Here is a 13,419-nt window from a genome sequence, read left to right on the forward strand (position 1 = left end):
ATAAGGCCCACTAATCACATAGATGGATCTCCAGGGAATCCATAGACAAATACTAAATTTTATTTGTCGATTTTTAGTTATTAGATTGGATTATTTTCATTTATTTATTTAAGTTCATTATTGGTTCCATCATCTCACAACGACCGTTGTATGACACACATAAAATGATAAAAATATACAATATTAATGATGGTAAAAACATGAAATCCAATGATTTATAAATAAAAAAATGTTTCTCAAAATATGTCACATAATAAGCGGCAATTGTTACTAGCAAGCTTTACTGTTTCTGTTATCACTATTAATCAATAGGGAGGCACTAATCTTTAAACATGGCCAACCTTAAGACTAATACGAGTCAATCGGGAGGGAGGGGGGCATAGAGTCTGATTCCATGTCTCTCCTTCTCAAGTCGTATCTGTATTGTTTATGTCTTCGTAGACTGTCATGCAGATTAGGTTTCACATCCAACAATCTGATCATTAAAAAGTCAGATCCATGCCTTCCTCTACCATAAGAAAAATTCTAACCATTGTTAGATTTCATGTTTTAATGATTGGAATTAGTTTTTAAAATGTCTTTCTTCATTAATCCTGACAAGATATATTTTGTTGATGCTTATATCAAGCATAAATCTCCATTGTTTGATTTTGTACTTACTTTAGTTAAGATCATGTGTTGTTTCTTGACTCATTATTTGTGAGTCAACTTGAGATAGTACATATCTTTAACTTGAGAAGTGGAGGCCTTGAGTTTGAATTCCCCTCTAAGGGCCACCATTAAGGATTTATCCCAGATTTATCAGGTGTGTGTGAAACAAGGGGACTACACGTGCCCCCAAGGATAAGTTGGGTGTTCTAAGAGGCCCAAATACCTGAGCTCCAAAATAAAACCAAAACAATCCATCTTGCTTAACTATTTGACAGAGGAGCTCACATCAAACTCGTTTCCTCAATATTATTAAGAATGAATAAAAATAAAATTTTGGAAGTTAAGAAATGTAGATATTATTTACATTTTATTTTCCTAAAGTTGAGAAAACATTTCTCCAAATCCTACATCTTCAACTTGATTATAAACACTTTCCTCTGTGTGGTTCTACAATATCACTTTCTCTTGAATAATATGACCTATCCCTAATGCTGCAGATAAAGAGAAGAGTGTTGATTTTCTAACTCAATCTGATATAATAACTCAAAAACTCACTAACATGGCATGTGCAAGAATCATAGATTTTTTTTCCAACTACACATGTTATTAGGGATGCAGTTGTGTACCCCAAGGGAAAAAACTACGGCTCTTACACATGCCTATACATGAGATTTTGAGTTATTCTGTCAGAGTTGAGTTAGAAAATTGTTACATTAAAAAGAATGGACTCGCTAAAGTTTGCAAGATCAATGCAAACTCCTCCCTCATAACTTATGCTTCTTTCACTAGGCAAGCAAGGATTTAACGGTCAAAAAAGATGAAGGTGGGTTCAATGGGATTTGAACTTAAAGTGATGGGATGAGTGTTCTTCGTGCCTTACCAACTTAGCTAAGTTAGTTGACACCTTTCGCAAGATAGAGAATATAGAGATCAATATATCATCAAAGTCATCAATTTGTTGTATCCCTAAAGACAAGAGGTTTGATGGAATTTTTTTGGGCCCATTCCTTCGAAAGGTCATTTTTCTTCAGCTATTCTAAATGCATCTCTACGAATCTTCCCTTGTGAAATGCCAAAGATGCCATGACTTGGCCGTGCCGGCCTCGGAACCAACTAAGCAAAAATCCAAACGTATTGCCAAGCAACGGACTTGTCGAGGCCTCGTTTCACATAAAGTAGGCTCTATGTTACAGAACTGAACTTAAGAACACTTAATTACAATGTCGACGGAAGACGGGTGGACCGCTGTTGAGGATGCACAAACCGGTCGGTCCAACCGCTCACTCAATAAGAGTGGGTTCTGTTCTCGCACTGGTATCTACCACTCACTCCATCAACTCAGCGATAGCAACCGAATCCCAACTCAACCGGATCTCGACACAGCCACATATGTTTTCTCTCAATTCCCACACCCTGACACATCCGAATCACGAGTTGCACTAATTGACTCGGTGACCAATTGCCGAGTCACTTACGCTCAACTCAGACTCTCAATTAAGTCACTCGCTTCAGGTCTGTACCCCGGAATTGGTGTTCGTAAGGGCGATGTGGTCTTCCTTCTCTCCCCAAATTCTCCTTTATATCCAACAATTTGCCTCGCTGTGCTCTCAATCGGAGCGATTCTCACCACTGCCAACCCACTCAACACAGCCTCTGAAATCGCCAAACAAGTGAGTGACTCAGCTGCCAAACTCGCCATCTCCTCACCCGAAGAGTTTCACAAACTAGTCCCCACTGGTGTACCTACATTACTCACCACTCGTTCCTCAGACAATGACTCACTCTCAGTAGAAGAACTAATCGAAGGAAGCGATCCATTAAACTCACCACAAATCCGGTCCACTCAGTCCGAGACAGCAGCGATTCTGTACTCGTCGGGGACCACAGGTGTAAGCAAAGGTGTTGTTCTAATGGTTTTTAAACTCGTCCAAGACCGAGACGTATCGCCCGAGTTAACTCGGTATCGGAGGTGAACGAGACCAACTCACAATGAGTCATGAGACGACCGCGTATTGTGAGTTATGCGAGTCGTCTCGGATGATATTTTCGCAAAACTCGTCCGAGACGAACGAGATATCTGAGACAATATAGTTTTTTCATTAACTCGTGAGACAAACGAGTTGACTCAGACGAGATTTTGAAAATCTCGTCCGAGTTAACCGAATTTAAATTTTCAAAACTAAATGTAAAGCTTATATTTAGGTGCAAATGGATACGGATGGAAAATTATAAATGGTTCGGTTTTGGATCAATTCTGTTTTTTGATAAATATCTAAAGGACCAATATCCTTAATCATTTTGCCCTTGATGGGTTGGGTTTGATCCGATCCATTGGTAATCTTAGCGGAATGACTTCCGATTCAATAAGAAATCTGAACCAAAAATCATATTGGATTGGTTTATGGGTAAATCATATCCAAATCCAATAATAGATGTGGATTGTGGATCAGTTTTATTGAAATTCGGTAGGTGAATCCAATTGGATCACCCTTTTTCTGATCTTAAAAACAATAATAATGCTGAAGTGACCTCACATAAACAGATCTAGTCATAAAAGTGTCATAGATAAATAAATAAAAAAAATAAAAATAAAAATAAAAAGGCATCTATGGCTCCTATCCACTTTTATGTCAAGATTGGGAAATGTTCGGCAACAAACATTTTGGCAAAACATTTTTTCAAAACATGGGTTAGAGGTTTTGGAATGGGCTGATTTTTAGTGAGGATGATCTCTACGGTGAGGAGATCATCATCACCAAAAATCAGCCCATTCCAAAACTTCTAACCCCATCAAAAATCGTTTACAAAAAATGGACGGTCCACGATTTTTCAACTTGTAAACTGGGGTAGAAGTTGTGGAATGGGCTGATTTTTGGTGAGGATGATCTCCTCACCGTAGAGATCATCATCACCAAAAATCAGCCAATTCCAAGACCTCTAACCCATGTTTTGAAAAAAAATTTGCCAAAATGTTTGTTGCTGAACGGGACCCGTCAAGATTTGTGATATGAGGTCCAATCTTGAGGTCACTCTAGCATGACTCCAAAAACAATGCAAACACAACATAGGAAAAGATGAAGCATTTTTCAAATTTAACATTCAAAACTTGAGAAGGGATAACTATGGGTGTGTTAATATGAAAAAGATAAGTTATTTTTTCTCATTTTTTAATTTTATAATTTTTGGGGGGTTCATTTTTTAATAGGAATCCATTTTGAATTTTTCCAGAATTTTTCAGAATTTTTAAATGGTTAAAAACCATTATTTCAATGTTAAACGAGACGACTCGACGAGACGAGACGTATCGTCCGAGTCAACGCGGTATCGGAGGTGAACGAGACGAGACGAAATACCGAGTTAAAAAACCATGGTTCTAACACATTCAGACTTCATATCCATCATGACTCTCCTCAAATGGAAGGTCGACATTACATCATCTCAAAACGATATCTTTCTTTGCTTCATCTCTATGTTTCACATCTACGGTCTAGCTTTCTTCGGTCTCGGATTGTTCTGTGTAGGAGTCACCATTGTTGTGATGCAGAAGTTCGATTTCCAAAGTATGCTCGAAAGTGTACAAAATTACAAAATCTCCAACATTCCTGCTGTTCCTCCTGTAATTCTTGGGTTAGCTAAGAACACAAATAATTCTAGGGTTTATGATTTGTCTTCTTTGAAGAGAGTTGGATCAGGGGCTGCGCTATTGAGCAAAGAAGTCACAGAGAAGTTTAGAGAGAGATTTCCATGGATTGAGTTGAGACAAGGGTACGGTTTGACAGAGAGTTGTGGTGCGACAAGTTATTTTGTGTTGGATGAGGAATCAAAGACTCGGCCTAGATCGGTTGGGCAATTGCTTGCTGGGTTCTGTGCTAAGGTGGTTGATGCAGAGACAGGGGTGACGATGCAGGCATATGGGGAAGGAGAACTTTGGTTGAAGAGTTGTACTGTGATGAAGGGGTATTTAGGGAATGATGAAGCTACGAGTGCAACGATTGATAGAGAGAGGGATGGTTGCATACTGGTGATCTTTGTTATTTTGATGAAGATGGGTTTCTTTATATTGTTGATCGAATTAAGGAGCTTATTAAGCACAATGGCTACCAGGTAGGGGTGCACATTGGATTGGGTAAATCCGAGATCCGAACCAATCCGAAGCTTTTGGGTTGGATTGGTTCGGATTAAACACACCCACGGTTCGGGTACGGATCGAAGAAAAAAAAATCCGATTAATTTGGTTCGGTTCCGGATTAGAATATAATATAACCGAACCAATCCGAAAACCGAACCAATTATATATAAATAAATAAATATATATATATATAATTATTTAAAAAATAAAAATTTCGGTTTTTATTTCTTTTTTCTTCTTCCTGTTCGAAGAATTTTGAAAACAAAATCCTAGCCGTCGTCGTTCTCAATCTCAGTCGTCTCTCTCACTCACCTCACCTCACCGCCTCGCCAACTCATTGAAAAACGAAGATTGAACTCTCTCTCTCTCTGATTCAAAAAGCTTCAATAAATATCTGAGCTATCGATCTCTCAGGCACCTTCAATTAATGGTAAACAAATTTAAATTCTTCTCGAATGGATCTTGAATATATTTCTTATTTATTTAGGAGAATAACATAAAATCTCCTAAATGCCATTATTTTAAACCTCAAGCCAAAACCCCTTCATTTTTCTTGGAGAATTTTTTTCATTTTCAACTTATTGAACTCATCCTCTATCTCATCTTCTATAAAATCTACTGTTTTCTACTTATTGAACCTCATTTGCATCAAATTTTTTAAATGAAATATAGAAAAATTTTAATTTTTTTATTATCCCAAAGTCCATGCTTAAAAAAAGTCCTACTTATTTTTAAGGTTTGAAGATTGGAGGAGATAGAATGTTTGGATTGACGAAGAATGTATCTATCTTCAATAAGTATGAGAACCGAGAACCGATCCGAACCAATCTGAACCAAGATTGGATTGGATTGGTTCGGTTCTATAGGATAATTGGATTGGTTCAGTTTCAAATTTGTAGAACCGATCATGTTTGGTTCGGTTCCAATTTTGCCAAAATCCAAACCAATCCGAACCATGTGCACCCCTACTACCAGGTATTATAACTAGGAAACAACTGGATTTCTTATTAATTAATTAGGAATAATGATAATCTGACTTAAAAAAAGACACTCAAACTTCACTCGATTGCACATAACCATAGATATTTTCTTTGTAAATCCCAAGGAAAAAGAATCTATGGCTCTGTACACGTGCCACATCAGGTGAGCGAATTTTGAGCTTCTTTTCTTAATTGAATCCTATTTAAATCTCTATGAATATGATTCCCTGTATAAATCATTAACCTGCTTTACAATAATTATTAGAGTAGTTTATAAAATTCACTTGCTGACATGGCATGTGCACATAACAGTAGATCTTTGAGTCGTGATGAATGCACATGATTTTTGGTACGCAGCTAACATGGTAAGGGCACAGAGCCATGGATCTTTTTCTTCGAGATACATAGGAAAAAGATTTGTGATTCTATGCCCTTGTCATGTCAGTCGCATACCAAAAATCACGTTCCTTCATCATTATTCTAGATCTTTTTCTTCCTAATAATTATTTTCTAACTAGAAATCTTCACTCGATCAATACTCAGTTGATGTGACATGGACACGAAATCATAAATCTTTTCCTCGGGATACACAACTCCACATCTTTTCGAGAAAAGATCTATGGTTCTGATCCAATAAGAACAATGTTTGCATGGCACATTTGAACTGGCAAATATAAGTGTGCACGGCTTGGTTATGAGCCTTAAGGGTTTTAAACTCCAATTGAAACATGCCACATAGACATCATTCCTATTTTATAGGTACAAGATATCGTAGTGGATCCTGAGTCATGTCATAATTGTGAAATGGACACTCGAATCAACAAATTATGATGAAATATGTTTTTTTTTAAAATTAGAATCTCAATTCTGTCCATCATTTTTGTTACAAATAATTGAAATAAATCAAAAAATACATTGAAATGTTCAAAATTAGAAGTATATCATTCTTCATTCATCATTCACAATAAAAATGATCGGAAATAATTATAATTGTTATTGAAAAAACTTAAGCATGTGAAGAAGATAAGAAAATAGTAATTTAGATACTCCAAAAATATTATAAGCAGAGATGAGATTGAAAGACAATTAAGAAAGAAAAGTTTACTAAATGGCCTATCAAGTCACCATCCAAAAGTTAGGGATTATTTAGAAAGAAACACCCCACTTAGAGCCTATTAAATAATTTATCCTAACTTATAACTAACATTCCTGAAAGAATCCAACTAGCCTTATTAAGTTTATAAGGATTTCACCCTTACTAAGGTTCCTTGGGACCACTTTGTCGCATCCAAACACATGATCCGACACGCCAAGATTGTAGAGGATAAAATTCTTTGAACTTCGAAAAAAAATGATGAAATACTGCATGACCTGGTCTTTTTATATAGACTAGTTGTCTTATCCAAGGGGTTGAAGATGATTAGTATCGGAAAGAAAAGTCGATGATTTTTAGATCATTTTTCATCAGCCTATTAGAGAAGACCAAGGTAAAGGGGCATATCGTCTTCAAAACATTACGATGGAATGAGGCATGTCATCATTTTGTTTGCATTTAGATTAGCTAAGTACAGTGAACACATACTAACTAACCAATGCAATTGTTCAAAATTTCATGGGACCATTTTGACTTTTCTCATAACCAAAGATTTGGAGGCAAGTTGAAAAAATCGTGTTCCTTCATTCTATGTAATGTTGTCTATTATACCAAATAAAATTGAAGGAGATAAGAAAGCAAGTGCCCATGATATTGCCTCACACCCCTATGTGAGACATGATAAAAATAAAAATAAAACATAAAATTAAAGGGATCCAAAACATTTATAATAATAATCAAACAACACAAATGCTTATTACATATGAGTATAATTTTGTATTGCTTTGCCATAAAAACTCTTATTAACGCCAACCTGTTTGAAACCGAATCAAGTTATTAGTATTTGTATATAAGTTGCTTGAATGCATCCTTATTCTTTGAATAGTAGTCAATCTCTGCCTGCAATCCAGTTAAAACAAGGAATCAAGGTCAGTGATCTGGTCTTGTACTTGGTTCACAATTCAATTGTGTCTCAATCTGAAGCGAAAATTTTCTTTCTTCTCTTTTACTTTGGTGGGAAAGATGGGATTAAACTTGCAACGTCAAGATCACGACATAAGTCTGCTTGATGGAGCTAATAAACTAAGATGCTTAAACTTTAAGGACTCCTAGACTCAGATCTAATCTGTAAGAAATTTAAAAAAATAATAATAATAATTCAGTTGGAGTTCAAGTACTAAGGAGTCCATTGTCTTTGAGAACCCAATAGGGATAGCCCTGGAGAATGAAAACTTTTTAAGGCTGTTTTAGGATTTTACTTACGGAGACAGCTTCTTATTTCTCAAGTGTTTGCGTGGTTGAATTCTTTCTATGAAATCCAATAAAACTACTCATTCTCTTATCTTCTTCTCTAGTTTCTCTTATATTTTTGGATTAATTTGAAAATGGGTGTTCGTAGTGCTTCATATTCTTATTCGCTTACAGTAACAAGATGTTCATATCTTTGCTCCATTTCATCATCATTCAAGGCAACATGTGTAAATTAAAACACTCAGAAGAAGGCTATTTGGAATATAACTTACCTTGCGAACACCTATGACAGCAGTCATAAGCTTTTCACCAAAGAAATCTTTCAAAATCCTATCTTTCTCAAGAGCCTCTACAGACTCACTGAGTTCTTTCGGCAGTCTTTGAAGCTTTCCATCAAGAATAGAAGGATTTGTTTCTGTTCCATAAAATAGTGTCAATGTGTCAGATTACAGATTAACCATCATCAAATATGTTCTGCATTAAAAGAATTCATAGAGGAGACCACAATTAATTAAATGAGGACTTGGTGACACTTAAAAGCAAAAGATTTATCATCAAACTAGAAATGATAAGGCTACTTTATTGTCTTTGACAGATCTAGAAGTACAACATTATAGTAGATGCTACACTTTTCTGGCAAACCTTTTCCTTTTTTATGGTTGCCTTTGTTTTTGCTCACTAATCCACATACTGAAGGTCAGTGAGGGTCACACGGCATTCTGTACATGGATTTGTTTTTCTCCTTTTTTTGCCCTGAAGCTTAAGCTTTCACAAAGCATCAGAACTGAAAACTTGGAAAGTTACAAACAAAGATGCCCTCAAACTCATTCTTCTTGGATTTGACGTGAAGAAAATGACGCTGAAAAATAAGAGGATGTAACTTTGGAATCTCATTGATCTCCCGTTGGAATAAAGAGAAGTGTAATACTGTAGTTTTACCAAAGAGCTTTTTGTTTTGTTTAATGAGTGCTTGCATCAAAGGGGAAAGCCAAAATGAAAAGAAAAGGAAAAAAAAAAACTTTGGAAGTCAAACCAGCCTAAGGAGGTTATACATTGAAAGGAAAAAAACAAGATTAATTACTGACCATTTACAAATGTATTAGATAAAAATTAAAAATCTTCAAAGAGAAGGCCTTTCACATTGATGATGGCGAGTGTTGTCAACCTAGAATACCTAAGTAATATTATTCAATAGAGTTGTGCTGGAGTGACCTCAAGCTTGTACCTCATATCACACATCTTGACGTGAAAGTGGATAGCAACCACAGATGCTTTTTCACTCGTATCTTGATGAAAGCATCTATGGTTCCCATGCAGTTTCATGTCAGGATGGGCGATGTGAGGTACAATCTTGAGGTCACTTCAGCATTATTCTATTCAATATTTAGAAATACCGATTATTCCAAAATCCAAATACTTGGGAGGAACCCTGTTACGATATTAAAGTCTAAACATGGGAAGATGAATTGTTTTATAGATAACCATGATTGAGTCTAAAAGCTTTCCAAGTTTGAAAATGGATATCTTAGAAGAATAATATATTAAAAACACAAAAAGGAGAACTAAATCACTTTTCATGGTATAAAAAATTGCACAACTATACCAATTGGTTCAGGCAAACTCAGATGTCTACGAAGGCCATCAATCCCAGCTGCAACTATTGAAGCCAATCCCAAGTGCGGATTTGCACACCCATCAAAGGACTTGAGCTCAAAGTTGCTTACAAATCCATAAGATATTCCAGGTGGACATGCAGTCCGCAATGGAACTTCTCTGTTTTCCTTTCCCCAGCAATGGTATGCTCCACTCCATGTATTTGGTTGAATCCGATCATAACTGCACATCAATTAATCAGTTGCACGAGAATATATGAGATGATTGCATGTGAAGTATCATCCTTCTGGTGTATGTATAATAAATTAAGTTTGGGACCACTAATTGAGAAATTACAAACTTCAAGCCAAGTGTCACTAAACAGTATAACATCTGCATTCACATTATTCTAGGGAACTTAGATAGTGCAAACAAAAATTTACACAAGGGGGTACAAAAAGATTGGGAAGTAAGGCTACAAAGAAAGAGAGAGAAAATAGCATATTATAATAATATAGGAGTCATTCAAATGTCTAGTGGGAAAACAATATAATGAATATTTATCTAGTTTATATTCTAAGACTGTATGCCCAAACATGAACTAATTCATTTACTGAGCATTATATATACAACACAAAAAGAACAATTATCGAAAAGCGCTTATAGTGGAATTGTTTTACTAAAAAAAATAAACAATCTTAACCTATTTGGAAGTGGGGCTGTAAATGCCATGATCGAAGGAAGATGACAGAAAACACCAGCCATAAACTCCTCCCCAACCTTGGACATCCCATATTCAGATGATCCACTAGATGCCGTAAAAACATTCTTCCCATTTTCCAACAGACTTATATGCACATGAGATCCCGAGCCAATATCACCCAATGAGTACCTGACATAGTAAGGGGCAACATAAATGTGATTCCATGAAAGAAAGAAAAAAGGTTTTAGAAGTATTCAAGTGGAAGTTTTGCTAATAAGGAACTATTGAGAGTTTGATCCATGTCTAAACTCAAAGTTTATTGAAGTAAATTGATTCAATCCAGAGTCGAAAGAACGTGAGAAAACTCTACTAGGGTGTGGGGAGAGAGAGTCGGGGAGGGGGGGCTGTTCGGGGTGGATAAATAACAAGGTAATTTATCAATGATAAAAGTTATACAAATTAGAATAATCATTCCTAATGCATAGAGAAGCACACAGAACAAAAAAAAAATCTATAGTATACAGCTCATTAAGGCTAGCGTACACAAGGAAGAATTCATGGCGAACAATATGAACACTAAGATTTTTATTTTATGTTTTAATTTGTGACCATATAAATAATCTCCTAAGAAAAAAATTGTGGAAGAATATAAAGTTCAATGTTTATATCAATGATATGTTTTCTAGTACCATCGACGACCCACAAAAATAACAAAATCAAGAGGGATTTTAAATAAATAAGTAGAGAATTGTAGTGAATACACAAACTTACTTTGGCACAAATGTTGCCAATAACCCGTGTTTTCTTGCAACAGCCCTAATAACCTCGCGCGTGAAAACTAAGTTGTCAGCAGCATGAGTACAAACTGTATGCCCCAGTGCTATTTCAAACTGACCTTTCCCAGATTCTGCATGAAGCTGAAACATTGAGGAAGGTTACCAATAAAAGTCAACTACAAAAAGGAATTACTTACATGCACTTGTAAGCATTAAAATAATCATGTATAACTTCATAGGCTAGGATAAAAAACTAGTGTTGCAAAGCAAGTAATAAGTCAAGAAACTGTGTTGCCCCTGTTAAGTAAATTAAATAAAAATCTTCTTGATTAGCAATTACCAGTATGATAGAACACTATATGGAAAGTGCGATGCACCGAGATGAAAGTTTTAAAATTACAATTATTTACAGAGTGACAGAAAAGATTTTTTAATGGAGAAACATGACTAGTGATGGGACTGAAAAGCTGATATTCCAAAGAAATACAAATACGGAACAATGTTCTACTGAATATTGATAATAGATAAACAACATAGAAGCATATATAACCAAGAGAAAGATATATATAATCATAAAATCATCATGAATAAACTCTAGATATTTTCCTTTATACTGATACACTTGAACATATCTAATTTTAAGGTGATGTGGATGCAACGCCATATATCATTGACATGATTAGACATTTCTCAGCTTCTCAATTGAAACCTCACTAACCTTAATGTTTTGTTCCGAAAAAAAATCAGACGTGGAGGCCACAGCATGGCAAAACTTAATAAGTTGAGCAAGACAGAGTTTTGACTTTGAACTTCTTCAGCACAACATTATTTCACATCCAAATGAAAAAGATTGCAAGTTTGCATATTGTGGAATCAAAATCAATCTTCTTGCGAGTATTCATTCCTTGAAATCAGTATCAGTCAAGTAGAAGAATCCCCTAAGATCATATGTGAACCACATAAAAGCAATAAAAAGCTACTGAAATTCCCTTTACATTCTGGGTTGTGGGTACACTTTTCTTTTCATGCTCTAAAATTGCAAAATGAGTAGGATTTCAATTCTACTCTAATGACTCAAGAAGTGATGGCTAGAGGCAATATCTTAAAGTTGAAGAAAATAATAACATTTTCTTTTCTCAGCCTGAAGGTGCCAACTTTGTAAGTGGTTATAAATATAAAAATAATAATAAAAAAGTTTCTACCAAAGAAATAAAGTGTATGCTTCATTATAGAAATACAGTGTAAAATGGAAGGATTTATGAAATACTGGAAATAGATGGATATATAGATTGTACATGTCACACTCAAATACAATAGTGAAAATGCTTCCATAGCCCACAATATGAAAACATCATCTAATTTTCAATGGATCCTCTGTACCTGTTCCACAGAAATAGTCATGGATTGGAGAGCCGAGTTAACCTCTTGTAGTAAAAGGGACGCAGCATCAAAGGATGAAGTGGAGCAGTAGGGGGTGGAATCAAATGGTACCCATTCTTCTTTCCCTTCCCTGGAGAAGCTCGTCTTATGATTATGATGATGCAGATGAGAGGTATAAGCAATGTAAGACAAAAGAAAACATCGCATAACATACCTTAACACATTCCTCAAAAGATAAAATTCATTTTCAAATCCTGCATCCATTTCCTGCACATAAAAGTATTTTTAAACAAATAAGGAAGATGGCTCCAAGCACTGGACTCGGAATATCTGAATTCTGATTTCTGAATTACCAAGTTAAATTCATCCTTCAAGACTTTTGAAACCCTTCGTAAGGCTTCTCTGGGACAATATTCCCAAGCTTCACCAGGTTTCAGTTGCATGTCAGCCAAAACCATTTCTTCCCGGGGTGCCCTGTTGGGGCAAAAGTAAGGAATTGATATAAATAACAAATATATATACATCTACATCAGTATAGCATATTCAAATGTAAATCATATTGACATATAGAAACATAAATTTGATGGATCAAACAGTTGCAGTTAATGTGTACAAAGGATCAAGGTTCAAAATATCATTTTGATACAATGTTCGGTTATTAGAAAAATAAAGACCATATTGTCCAAAATATTTTGATAAATTCCGATAGAATCCAAAACATTCCTGAAACATTCAATAGTCCAAGGTCAATATTTGGGTCAGTCTTGACCGTGGCCCTCTTATATTCATAATTACGCCTTCCCCATCAGATCGGTCTTTTAAGGTAAATGGTTTGTCAACAAAGAATACATACATTTCATACA

The 13,419-nt window shown here is 35.5% G+C and overlaps 1 protein-coding gene and 1 pseudogene across 2 annotated transcripts in view; one reads left to right on the top strand and one right to left on the bottom strand.

Annotated features, from left to right (window-relative positions):
* The window catches only part of LOC147385878 (protein fluG-like), a 40,879-nt gene that overhangs the window by 18,360 nt on the left and 9,100 nt on the right, over positions 1–13,419 (bottom strand). The window contains exons 11-18 of one of the 2 annotated variants that reach the window (XM_086423879.1): positions 12,910–13,030; positions 12,771–12,823; positions 12,557–12,686; positions 11,172–11,317; positions 10,401–10,589; positions 9,708–9,940; positions 8,377–8,519; positions 7,642–7,753 (exon numbers count right to left, since the gene is read on the bottom strand). In XM_086423879.1, the coding sequence (XP_086280005.1) occupies positions 7,691–7,753; positions 8,377–8,519; positions 9,708–9,940; positions 10,401–10,589; positions 11,172–11,317; positions 12,557–12,686; positions 12,771–12,823; positions 12,910–13,030 (1,078 nt within the window). In that variant the 3' untranslated portion in view covers positions 7,642–7,690. Of the gene's footprint in view, positions 1–7,537; positions 7,754–8,376; positions 8,520–9,707; positions 9,941–10,400; positions 10,590–11,171; positions 11,318–12,556; positions 12,687–12,770; positions 12,824–12,909; positions 13,031–13,419 lie in introns of those variants that run through there. The other variant, XM_086423878.1, reaches the window with a different exon arrangement.
* Positions 1,559–6,591, top strand: LOC147385881 (beta-phenylalanine coenzyme A ligase pseudogene; annotated as a pseudogene).

The sequence above is a fragment of the Akebia trifoliata genome, chromosome 14 (genome assembly GCF_017979445.1).
Source record: "Akebia trifoliata isolate Shusen 1 chromosome 14, ASM1797944v1, whole genome shotgun sequence".
In the NCBI taxonomy this organism is placed as follows: domain Eukaryota; kingdom Viridiplantae; phylum Streptophyta; class Magnoliopsida; order Ranunculales; family Lardizabalaceae; genus Akebia; species Akebia trifoliata.